This window comes from Streptopelia decaocto (genome assembly GCF_964273445.1).
Source record: "Streptopelia decaocto genome assembly, chromosome: 2".
Taxonomy (NCBI): Eukaryota; Metazoa; Chordata; class Aves; order Columbiformes; family Columbidae; genus Streptopelia; species Streptopelia decaocto.
In genome coordinates this window covers 10552661-10565873 of record NC_138655.1, presented here as the reverse complement: position 1 = coordinate 10565873, position 13213 = coordinate 10552661, and the positions used below count along the sequence as shown (strand labels likewise).

The window sequence follows — 13213 nt, the reverse complement described above, 5'->3', positions numbered from 1 at the left end:
GCTTTTCTTAAGTCAAACTACAAAAGCCCATCCAGATTTTCAGAATTATTCCCATATGAACTAAGAAATATATGCCATTATAAAGTTTCATAGGATAACAGACACTGACAGAGTTGTGTTGTTCAACAGGTATTATCTGCAGCCTATGATAAACACAACTCAACCCAGTTATCAAAAAAATAGATGCTGAATTTACTACTTCTGCTCAAATGATACTAGAAAAGCCTTAGGTATTGACCCTGAAGATCAGTTCCACTGCATAAGTGATAATTTTATCCTCTTTTTCTGGAAGCACTATTTTGGAAAGGATAAAAGTTGTGCTCATGGCTCTTCACAAAGAATAAAGGTTTGCTTCTGTACTGCAAGCTTTACTCAGACCCAAAAGGAGTATTTGTCAGAAAAACAGACTACTACAGTCTGTCCCAATTACAAGTACTGGGAAACCCTGAGAACCACAGTGCAAAGGGAAAAAAAAAGACTTGTCCTGTTCAAGGAGCCATCCCCAACTCCAAAGCACGGCTCACACAAAACGTGTCCGGACTTCTAGTCCAACTGGCCCTGCATTCAGAGCTGAAAAACAGACCCTAAGAAATGTGCTTCCAGGATTCCTCAACCTGCTCAGTCAGGAGGAAGGGTGGGAGGGGGAGGAAAAAAGAAAAAAAAGGAAAGTTCAAACGCAAAATTCAAACCATTTCCTTTTCAAGCAGTTCCAGACTCAACTCTGTAGAGATGGTTACAAGTACTAATGATGCTAAATGAAAGAAGCACTAGGATAACAACCAGAGCTGAATTAGATGCTACTAGTAGCAGTTAATTTAGACAATTTGATTTTACGAGTATTCAGGGGATAATAAAGTAGCAAAGTATGGTTGGTCAAAGCAAAAGAAAGAAAACACAAAGAATGATACTTATGCCAGATATTTCCTGGTGTACTAGCAAGAAGAGCTTTCTATATAAAAGCCAAATAAAAGAGGATTAGAGAGGACAGAGCAGTAAGAGTGAAACTATGTGATCACACGCAAAACAAGAGCATGAACTCTGCCTTCCAGTTCCTTCTATTCCACAGCCTTTGCCTTTCCATTACAAGCCTGTCCTGAAGCAGCAGCTCAGCAATTCACAAAGCAGAGCACAGCTGACAGCAGTAAGGAAGAGATGGTGTTACGCACAGTAACTGCCTGACAAGAGAAAAAATACTTTTATGAGGTGCCCTCCTTCGGTGAAGGGCAGCAGATGAAGTGTAGAAATACATACTCTGGGATCTCCTAAGGCAAGGGGAAAAAGAGTATCTTAACTAAACCAGCTTTAAATCAAACAAAAAACTATACATGAGCATCAAATTGTACTTTAAAGAATTAGGGTATTTATAAAATACTAAGATGACTACGACTATTCAGACATATCTAATAAGGCTTTCACTCACTGTCTTCCTTTTCTTTTCCTTCCTCTGAACTTACAAAGATGAGCTTTAATACCATCTCAAAAAAGACTGAACACTGTCCTTGAAAAAGATACACTTAAGTACTAACATTAAATAGTTTATTTTTCTTATTATTAGGTTATTAAGAAATATCTTGAACTGTTAAATCAAATCTGTGCTCATTTACAACACATGAAAAAAAAATGAAACTCCTAATCCTTTTGCTGAGAACAGCATTTTACTAGGACTAAACTAAATTTAGTTTGCTGCAGGTTTTTTTTTCTTAACACTTATTCAGAATCAGGAAATATTAATAGACCAATTCTAAGTACAGCAATTGTGCTTTATATTTTAAAGAAAGCATTTGGCTTTCAATTTTCAACATGCAAAAATACTAAAATTAAAGACAACGTTCTCTGAGGAAGTTAAAGCTATATAATTGTGGAAGCTAAATACAAATAACTTTAAGTTAGTGACTTTTAGTTCTTTTTCTGAAGCTACTGCATATACATCAAGAACATAAAATTAAGCAGTATTGAATCATTCTGGCAGTGCTGTAAAGTCAACACATTTTGAAAAGTGAACTATATTGTACTCGTATTTTTTACTTCCTGACAACTGTCAGCAGCACATAGTGTGCCATGATGAGCGAGTGCACACGTGTTTGACCCCTGGCAGAGAGGATTGTCCCCAACAGATGGAACGAGAGCATAAGCAGAGCCTGTATCACTGGCATACCACAATAAAGGCTTGAAAAACCACTTAAGTATTTTGGCTAGCAATTAAAATATTAGTTTGCTAGTAAGACATGTGGGGTCTACATCAGCTCAAATTCACTTGGGATACAAAGTGCTCTACTTGCATTGCATTGAGATATAATATAGCCAACCATACTGAAAAGCGTCTGCACACACATGAAGGTATGTGGATGCATGTGCATTTTTATAGACGTAGACACATGCATATAAAAATCTATGCACAAATAGAGTAACTATACATTATTAACTATATCACCTTATTGCAGTCCCATCCTCTGGAGACAAGATGGTTGCTGATTTGTTGTTTTTCTGGGTTTTTGTTGTGTTTTTGTTTGTTTGTGTGGGTTTTCTGTTGTTGGTTGTTTTTTGGTTTGTTCTTTAACAAAGTTTTATCATGACTGTACTTCCTTTTCTCTTTTAGTGCTGCTACTCCCAGCTCTCCTGACTCACCCACAGGTAGCGATGTTTCAGCATGTTGCACTTCATGTTCTTTTATAGAGTGTCACTACAATTCTTACTTGAACTGAAGATACTTAAATTGCATAAATCCACCCACAGAGGTAAAGGTGGGCAGAGCTGACAGATCACATAACTAAACACACAAAAAGCCTACCTAAGGCCAGAAAACAGCACCTGAGGCTCCCATTGTTTAAAATCTTTAAGTGTCCTTTTCCACATGAAAGTTCCTCAAGTAATGTTTGTCACATACCCAGTATCACGTCAGAAGCCTGCTGTGCTTTTAAGAAACCCTGAGTACAGACTAAATCTTCAGATCAAAAGCACTCCTGTGATCATTCCCCTCCCTAGCAGCAGAGAAAAATCTCTACCTTAAGACCCCAAAAGAGATTTCCTACCAATGAATGCAAAGCTTTCAAGAGAAAGCAAATTTCCAGCAAAAGTGTTCTTAGTCCTGCTAGCTGCAAAGCTGAACAGCCAAATATTAACTGAACATAAGCCAACACAGTAGGCCTGGCAAGAAAAGGCAAAAAAACACAGCTTCATCAGCAGAGGCTGCTGTTCTTTTCTTTACCCAGGAGTAAATACTCTCTTTTTCTAAATACAATGCAGTTTTCTAACCAGTATAAGCTTCATTCATAAGATTTGTCTTAAACAGAAGCTCCTAAGAAAAACTTTGTGTGATAAACAGAAAACAGGATAGCAAAGACTTTTTAACCTTCCTTCTAATGACAGAAGAAATAGCAGCTTTATACTTCTTACACTGGTTGATATGGTTTCTCTTCTAAAGAGAAACTTGAGAAGCCACAAGGCTCTACAAACCAGGAAGAGTTTATGGTTCCTCCCTTCCAGCGGCTAGAGTAGCACAGAACTATCTGTCAAATTAAACAGCCAGGCAGAGCAATGTAGACAACTCAGAGAGTCCCAACTGAAAAATAAAAATCAGTTTGTTCCTCCTTTCTTCACCATAAAGGAAAACAATTCAGTGCCCACAATTCGGTTAATACAGTTGCAAACCACCACTTCGATTTTTCCATAATGTTTAAGCACTAAAAATAGGTGTCTTTTTACAACACATGGCAGTTTAACCCTTTAAGTTTGGCCCTAAAGCTGTGTGAATGCAGTACAGCTAAGGAATACACCAACCTGCATTGAAACCAAAAGTTTGTGGGAGTTACTAATACCAGAGTATGAGTTCTTGAGAGTCACACAAGGGTAGAATTAATCCTTCCTCATTTCTCTGAGTAAGCAACATATTTATACAAGAAGAAACAAGAAATAACTTTGCCTTTATGACAAAATTAAAAGGCCACTTTCTGCTGCTGCAATAAACACAACCTTACCATGTTCTCCAACTCCTTTATAGTAGCTACATGTCTAAAGAGACGGCAAACCAACACAGGAAACAACTGTGAAGTTATTAGCATATGGTATTAAAATGGAATCGCAACACGAGAAAGCTGCAAGTTCGATGAGGATGTGGCTGCAATATGTAAAGTGGTCTAAAAAGACCCAGGTTCCAGTCATTTCTAACCATGCAAAACTAGCTGAACTTCTCTTCTTCGTGCCTTTGCTCCTCATGCGTAAAATCGGAAGGAAACCACTTCCTCATCTCACTAGACCATCCTGATAATAAATAACTGTACAGAAAGCCGTACCAGACTGTCCAAGAGGAAATTAATTGTATCTCTGAAGCGACCTAGGAAGAGTCTGGTAAGGTATTAGGGAACGAAGACAAACCATTGAGCTCTGTTCACTAAACTAACACCAGCAACTTCATGCTAGGGATAAAGCAAGGGTTCCAATGGATGAAATGGCACACAATTATGTATTCAAGGGTGCTTGCTTTCTGCAGTTTCTTTACTTTTGAGCACTGCTTTGCAGCTTAACAGAAAAGACCAAGTAAAAACTCTTAATTAGGAGATAAGCCCAGACAATTAATCCTCATGGCTACATGGCACATCAGAAACAGAACCATTTGCTCACAACACTGATTTCTACCACCTAGAGACACATACTATGGTAGCTATCATGTCTTCACTGCGTTAGCTACCAATAGCAATGGACAAAACTTAGTATGTTTTATTTCACTGTAGTCCCTTCCTCACAGTTTTTCTGACTCTTACAATCCCGAGCTCCTTGTCCAACAGACCCATCTGCCTTCATTACAAAATCCCAGCTTCTGCTCTTACTTATCCTGTCCAGCCTTCTCCCTGCCAGGTCTTTTCCATATTTCCTTTGTCTGGCAAATCCCCATTTCCCTTGATGTCCCCAAGATACTGCATGAGGGGCAGCATCATTCCTCGGTACCTGACTGATACTCTCCACAGAGCCAAACTCAAACCCCTGCACTAGTTTTTGAACAATTTGTCCCCAACCCAGTCCCAGATCCTAATTAATATCCTTCCCTGCTTTCAACTCAAAGCATGCTGCTCCTCCTCCTAGTTAACTGCCATCACTCCTTACCTCAGCTGTCATCTCCATCCAAACCCATTTCTCCTCCCATGCTGCCTGGCTGGATACATGGTTATTAGAGCATGAGTTTTCATAGGACTGTAATGGGGTCAAACTGAGGCCCATTCTGGACTAGGGACAAGGAGAGACGCAAAGTAAGAGGTGTAAGCCCTGCAAAAACACTCCACTATAAAGCTGAGAAACACTAGAGCTATTTGAAGAGCTGTCAAAAGATTTTAAGACTACAGTTACAACATCTGTTCCCAAGCCTCACTTTTGGCAGCTACTGAAGTAGTTTGACTGAAATTCCTTTGAAAATCTGACACAATATTAACATTAATATAACATTATTTGCACAAAGTATTAGGTCTTAATAGTCTCTTACACTGCCATTTACTAGACTTTACTGCCAGTCTCACCTACAGTAAGTTTCCTATCAAGACATGATTCTACTCTTCGTTTATTAGGAAGCCACAGTTACAGAACAACGGATAGTCTCTCCATACTGAGTGTGAATGTTGCTAAAACCAGAAACTTCAGAAAATATTAGAAAACAACTTTGGTTTTGTTCGGTTAGTTGAAAGCCTTGTGTAAGATCATCCTCTGAACTTCAAGGTAGGAGATATCGACTAGGTCACGTTGTTCTGCTACTACTGCTAAGAAATTAATTCAGCTCTGAACTCGGAGATGCAAAGGTAAAGTTAAAGCATTTAAAGTACTATTTTAGCATTTAGGAGAATATGACTTTAACCAGTTGAACATGGGAACAAGCAGCAAGTAATCTACAAGTACTCCAAGCAAAAATTTCAAAGCTATCATTATAATCCAATTGCCTATTCAGCTGACAAATCCACAGCTCCCCACATATGACTTCTACACACGAGCAGGAAATCTAAACTCTGAATCAATTAACTACTACACATAAGCAATCCTTAAATAATGTTCTGCCTTGTCTTTGTGATCTTCATTTATATAAAAGGTCAGCAATTTTATCTTTGAGATGAAGCCTCATGAAGTCTGGTGGTTACATATTTCACTTCCACATTAAGAAATAACATTTTCAAGTAACTGTATGTCTCGGCACATAAAAGCTGCAAATATAACAAAAAGAAATGAACTGGCTTTTCACACCCAGAATGCACTTTGCTTGAGAAGTTTCACTTTCAGGGACACTAAACAGGAAGGTCTGGCTTTAAAAAAATAAGAGCTATGAATACATTTCTTATTAATGCTTACAACTTTTTTGTTTTTCCCAGACCAGCAGTGATAGAATTCAGAAAACTACCTTTTTTTTTTTTCAGTAGAAACATCAAACTGATTTGTACATCAGAAGTCGAAACAAACACCTTTGTTGTCCAACACAAAAAGACAAGAATTACCTTTCCCTATGAGGACGTTACCCTCAAGACTGCTACAGAACCAGCCATCATCCAGTGCCACACCTGACTGGGAGCATAAAAAATTAGACCTAACTTTTGAAGTTACACAACTGCTAGAGCCACTAGTCACAGAAACAGGGCTTTCCAGTCAGCTAATTTACAACTAGGGCTCCTAGGAACTCATCTATTACCTTATACAGTACACCAGAAAAAAGTTACTCACGCTAACACTCCATTTAATTTAATAATCTAGTACTGAAGGAGAACCAGAATTGCCTCACGGCTGAATTTAAGAGTCTTTTGAAGTATGCCAGTTAAACAGAATTCACTCACAGAATTGCCTCCTGCTACGGGGGAACAGTTAAGCCCTGCAGTCCGAAGTAAAATGTGTTTTTCAAAGTGTATCTAGGACAACATTCTGCTGCACTTTATAAAGTGATTACCGATACAATTTTTTTTCTTTGCCTGGTGGTCACCAATTCAGGTAAAGCATCTGCTGATGGGAATCAGCCTTCCAGACAAACGTATTAACTGCCTACAGGATCAGGCTCTGGGTTTTGGTGTGGGTGGCAGACAGAAGGCCTGTTTTGCAAGGAATGCTATTTTTGTAGCTACAGCCACACCAAACTGAGTGCACTGGATCTCACAAGCTAAGCTGTCCCAGACCCAATTATACTATTTGCACAGGGGCCACCTGGGAATCCCGAGTGCTATAGATATAAGCCAGAGAATCAGCCAAACACTTAGTAAACAAGACCACAAACCATACAGCACTTCCACTGAACTGGAGTAAATGAATAAAAATAAATCTTCCCATACAAACACTATTAGAGGAAACTAACTTTATACACTTTAAGACAGTACATAAGTACAACTTCTTTGTTTCAGAAATACTTAGTCTCCATTTTTTCCTTCAGTCCCACAATGATTCCACGTAGCAGAAAACAATACTAGGTTTGGTCAGTCAGATATCATTACCCACACGCAATACTAGAACTTCAGGTTAGTGCAAATAATCCCTCCTGATATACACAAAATAACCAATACTTATCTAGGTACTACAAACAAAAATGCTTTTTCTAGGTGCTGAAAAAGTAGTGTTAAAGAGTACTCAAAAATAGTAAGTCTGGTACCTAAAGTCCTTTTACAAATCAACCTCACAGCCAGTACTAACACTTCCAGAATTAACCAGAAATAAATTACTAAATATTTCACTAAGACCACCTGATTCAGTAGCAATAGTAAATGAAGATGGTAGCACAACCAGATGACAGATTCTACCAATAGATGTGAGTTCATAAGCCACATACACACATGGAGCAGGACATTGTCAGCCTTTGCCTCACATCTACAACTGTTCACAAGGAACTTTAAATTCAAATTATCATGAGTGAAAGGCAAAGGAATGCACCATTTCACTTGCACCTTTCAATATGCTTAGTCTGTAACGAGTTTCACTGTTTCTACAGTGAAGGTATTCTCTGCGCATCAGGCTTTCACATGACAGAGAAGACAAAATGCCATTTCTAAAAAGAAGAATGCAATCAAAACCACAGGAGATGGGGAACACAAGAGAAAGCGCTGTAACTAAAAATACTTCCAGCTTTACCTAGTCAATTCTAAAACTGCTGACTGACTGTTATCAGTTTCTGTTAAGCTATGCTGTGTATATAATTGCAATACATATACCTCCAGTAAGCACTGGAATTGAAAATGTTAAACAGCATCTGAGAGCCCATTAGCCTCAGCAAATTTTAGACAGTTTGAAACACTCTGCCAGCTGCAGCAGCCAACTTGTGGCACTTGAGAGAACATTCCTGAATCACAGAATGGGGGGAACTGAGGTGAATTTATAAGAGATCCTGAAATTAAAGGCAATCAAATAAGCCCTTCTTACATGTTTCTTCATACACATGAAGAGAAAAAGCAGACTTCTCCACGTTGGGTAGTTAGAGGTGTTAAGTTTCCCACAATCATAAGGAAGAAAATATTAATACTCTTAAGTAAAGATTATCCATAGATTAATATTAAATGAAGATTTACAAGGTAAGCACAGAGGACCATCCATTCATTCATAAGTGCTCTTGGTAAATGCAAACATGTGGGAACAGAAAAGATGTCAAAAAGGTGCATACAACTGGCCATCATTTACAGCTGGAAATACTTTGAAATAAATCTTACTCTGCTTAATTCATAGATGTATTTCAGGTGCCACAGCTAGTAAGTAGCTCCAATGCTTTATGTTCCCCAGCACTTAACTCTTTCCAATTCAAGCACAGCTTCCTTCACATCCCCAGACCCCTGTGTTCCCATCACTCTGCAGCCATCCTGACAGACGTGGGGGGATTCAGCTGGCCCAAAACGATGACCAGGATGACTGTGCATCCCAGTCCTAAGCACAGGAGTTGGCACTGACATTCAAACCTGGTGTGGATTCAGCACGTGCATTAACTTGCGCTGCGTACCTCACCTGTAGCTTGACAGCTGATAGTCCATGAGATGCAATTTGACAACACTCAAAATGTTTCAGCTTTGGAGATGTATTTTCAAACACTTTAAAAGTCAGTAAGTCTCATCAAATTGATTTATAATACCCTTCAGGGTAGTTAACATTACCTTAAAAGACAGGAGTCATTATTCTTAACTTAAGCCCATCTGAATCAATGATTAAAACTGTCAATGTAATTATAAAAGCACAAGCTTTTAGGAAGTACAGGTGAAGGTGATAACCTTGATGTACACTCAAAAAACAACCCCCAAACAAACTCAACACACAAGCAAACCTGACTGCTTAAAAACCAAATCCGACTTCTTGCATATAAGGTTTAATTTTGCCTGTCTACTAGGGGGTATGCATTAGTTCCATTTATTTCCCAGCGAGCAGGCAATAACAAAAAAAAAAACCACCAAAGTCAGGGGGGGGAGTGGGGGGGAAGGGTGCTGCAGGCTGTCTATATATGTGTATTCTCCTAGATACACAGCAAGGGGAAAAAAACCTACATTTATATTCACCGTGCTTAAGCGGCTACAGGAATCCAAAGCGGCCCCTACACAGGCTTTTCCAAATGACAGAGCCAGTTTCTCTTAGTGTATTACTCAATAATTCAGCAGTTAGCAATAATACTGTAAAGAGACAGTATTTGTAATTCCAGGTGTCTAGTAAGCACCACTAGAAGTCTGGTGACAGACACCTTGAATTATCTTCCCCACATAACTGCCCCTAAGCCATTTTAGCTACTGCATTCTATTAATTTTTCTGCCAAGATCTATAACTACTAAAAGACACAATAAAAAGAGTTTCCATTTTCTCTTTAACCACTTCTCTTTGACATTAAGACTCCTACAAAACTCAGATAAGGGGACAGGACAGTTACGTATGCAAGAACAGAACCCACTAACATCACGTTTCTACAGTCAGTACGGCTCCCGCAGAAAAGGTTTCATATGAAGAGGCACAGAATTCCAGAAGACAATCTCTTCAATAATCCGTCACCTCAGGTGGCCCCAGCCAAACTGCAAACAATGAAGAAAATCTAGAGCACCTGATGACAAGTGGAGGTTGTATAAGAGACAGGATCAAATTCATTTCTTACTTTCATATAATCACGGTACTTCTTGAAAGGGATATTTTAAAATAGATTCTGGAATAGCTTCTTTCCATGGCCCCTACTCTCTGACAGGTAATATACGCAATAAGAGAGTTGACAGTTCAGATAAAAAGCTATCTGCTCTTCTATTGAAAGCTTCCGTTTCAACGATGGAATATCCTCTGTACGTCAAACAAAAAAAAACATTCCTATTTCATTGGAGAGCAGTATCTTATTCACGTGGTTTAGGTTTTTACTGTTAAACTTACCACACAGAACTGAAGGTATGTTTTGCAATGTCTAACAATGCACCTTGCTGAATGAAGACATTTATCCGGTGGAACCTTCTATGTCTGAATTCACATTCCAACCTTGGCAACCTCTGGTTAACTGCTAAATGTCTCCTGCCCAGTACCTCTATCTGCCACAACTTACTACGCAAAATGAGAGTTAATTTACAAGTTTACTTTAAGTCCAAACAGAGCACAAAAAAGGAAAACAGTTTGTGTAAGTATGAAAAGAAAAGTTTGATCAAAACAGAGGTCGCAATTTGTAACAACAGAAGTGGTAACATGAAAGAAGACGGATTATTTGATCAATCTAGAAAATATTTTACTGGTTTCAGGATTAACATACACGCTACTCAATACTTGTATTTCCACGCTATTTTATCAGAAATTCAGAATGACAGATTTTAAATGTTAGTACGACTCCACCACCACAGCAAAAAGACAGCTGTCATACTGTCACTGACATGTGGATCCAGGATGCTGATGCATTCTAATAGAAAAAGATAAATGAAAAATCCTTCAAGAAGCTTCATAATGCACAGTCACTTGATTTCTTTGATATCTGACATGTTTCTGTGACGAAACTTCTCATATTTTATTACTGTGTATGATGTGTTATCTGATTAAAAAGTAACAAAATAGAACTGAGTTGCACATGTCCTTAAATTGCACAAGAAAGAATTAAAATCCAATTTAAATTTGATTTTATCAGCTATTTAATGAATAGGTTAGAAACAACACCCTCCTGCTGCATCTTCTGAATTCACCTTAACCCTGCCTGGAATTACAGCCCTGGCACCACAGAACTGCAGGATACACCCCAGCTATGCCAAATTCGCAGCGATTTCTGTATTCTGCTTAACTCGCTGCACGTTTGAAAGCGCGCAGATGTCCCTCCAAGAGGTGTCCTCCCCCCTGGTTAACCATTAACACTGTCACTGCATTCCTGCCCGTCCCCAAGTGCCGGGGTCGCCGGGCTCCCCGGACCCACCGCCGGCTGCCGCCACACGCCGGTGGAGCCGCCCGCCCCGGGGAGCAAGCGGCTCCTCCGCCCCCGACCCGCCGCGGCGAGGGGAAGCGGCCCGGCCGGACAGCGGGGGAAGCCCGGCGGAGGGTGGTTTAGCACAGCGTGGTTCCCCCAGGCGAGGGAGGCAGCGGCCGCCGCTTCTCCCCCCGCCCCGAGGCCCCGGCGGGCGGGCAGCCCCTCCGGGCACAGCGGCGGGACGCGGAGAAGTTGCTGAGGGGAAGCGCGTCCAGCCCGGGGAGGTGGGGGGAGAGCAACAGATGGGAGCCGGGGCGGCGCGAGCCCCGTCCCCTCAGAGGCTGCCGGGGCCCCGCAGCGGGGGTCGCGCCGCCCGCGCTGAGGGGAACGCGGGGGATGAACCGAGGCGCCCCGCCCGGCCCCCCCACCGGCCGCGCCGCTGACACTCACCGAGCCGCCCTACGGACGGCGATGCGGACGGCAGCCCGAGCCGCCGCCTCCCCCCGCTCGGCCGGAGGCAGCGACAGCAGCAGCGTGGCCGGAGCCCCGCGCAGGGGAGGGCGCGGATGCGACAGCGCCGGAGCCGGGGGGAGGGGGGAGGAGGGGGAGGGGCAGCGAGCCGCACAGCACCACAGGGGACCGGCCGTGCGGGCGGGCGTGCGGTGACCCGGATGTACCGGCGCGGCGGGAGGGGGGGGGGTGTCGGGTGGACGGCCAGCAGGTGACTGCGCAAGCGCGCCAGGCTGCCAGCGCAGTGCGCATGCACCTGCTTCGACTCCCAGTGTCTTAGGCAGGGCGGGGGAGCGAAAGAGAGGCGGGCGGGGAGGCGAGAGGCGAGCGGGTCAATCCTTAAAGGGGCCGCGGGGCAGCCCGGGAGGGGGCGGCCATTTTCCCGCAGCTCCCCCCGCCTTCCACAACAACTCATCAAAGCCACTCACTTAACATTACGGATTGCTGCTTAAGCCAGTTGTGTGATTTTTGATTTTTTTTTTTAAGGCCTGACTCAGGGATTTTTAAATGTTTGCTGTAGGCGAAGCGGGGATGGGAAAGAAAATGAGGTTTCTTTGCGAAAAGCGGGGTTGCTGACTGGAAGTCGTGCATAAATTTCTTCACAGGTGGATCACTTTGTAAGATCTAAGCAAAAAATAGAAGTTCCCAGTTCCATCCCTTGGCGAGCTCTGAGCTGTCAGACCCCACTGACCCCAGGCGAGCTGCTCCCCGTCCCCCCTAAAATGGAAAATATACACAAAATGTGTTTAAAAGCACAAAAATATATTTTAAGGGCATTTCATGCACTTAATTATGTACTTTCCTCTCCATGCACACATCCTACTGATGAAGGTTTCACCTTTTTATGGCCTGTATCCAACTTGGATTTGGGTGTTGTGACACTGGGACACCGCACACCCAGAATTATTGCTGCTTGTGGTGTGGATAAATGTGCCAAAGCAGGGTGATAACACAAATACCCTGGTCTGGGGCTTGCTTCATCAGTCAAATTACACGTATACACAGAGAGAAAACAAAAAGTTCTGCTTGTTTTTTTTGTTTCTTAAAGTAACCTGGAATCTCTACAGCGACCGTCACGCCGAAGGGCGGCTCACACTGTGTTGGGTGACGCTGGGGACCCGATGCAGGGACACAGCCAAGACAAAACTCCCCGCAGCCTCGACCAGCGGAGCGTTACCGCTGGCAAAGGCGATTATTCAATCTGAAAGAGGCAATAGGACCACGTGAAAGTCCGACCGCTTCTGCTGCTTCCTCTTCAGGAGCCAAATACCAGTTTGGTAACTGCCAAATGTAAGTGAACACCAAGGTCCCCCCCGACCCACTTTGAGAAAGAACAAAAATGGAAAGGACCTCAGTTTTACTTATATGTCAACATATTTA

The 13213-nt window shown here is 42.0% G+C and overlaps 1 protein-coding gene across 1 annotated transcript in view; it reads right to left on the bottom strand.

Moving 5' to 3' along the window:
* The window catches only part of CYRIB (CYFIP related Rac1 interactor B), a 78249-nt gene extending 66149 nt beyond the window's left edge, over positions 1-12100 (bottom strand). The window contains 4 exon segments of the mRNA XM_082044546.1: positions 11787-11805; positions 11807-11935; positions 11938-12036; positions 12038-12100. Of these exon segments, the coding sequence (XP_081900672.1) occupies positions 11787-11805; positions 11807-11935; positions 11938-12036; positions 12038-12085 (295 nt within the window). The 5' untranslated portion in view covers positions 12086-12100.
* Positions 12101-13213: the final 1113 nt, after the last annotated feature.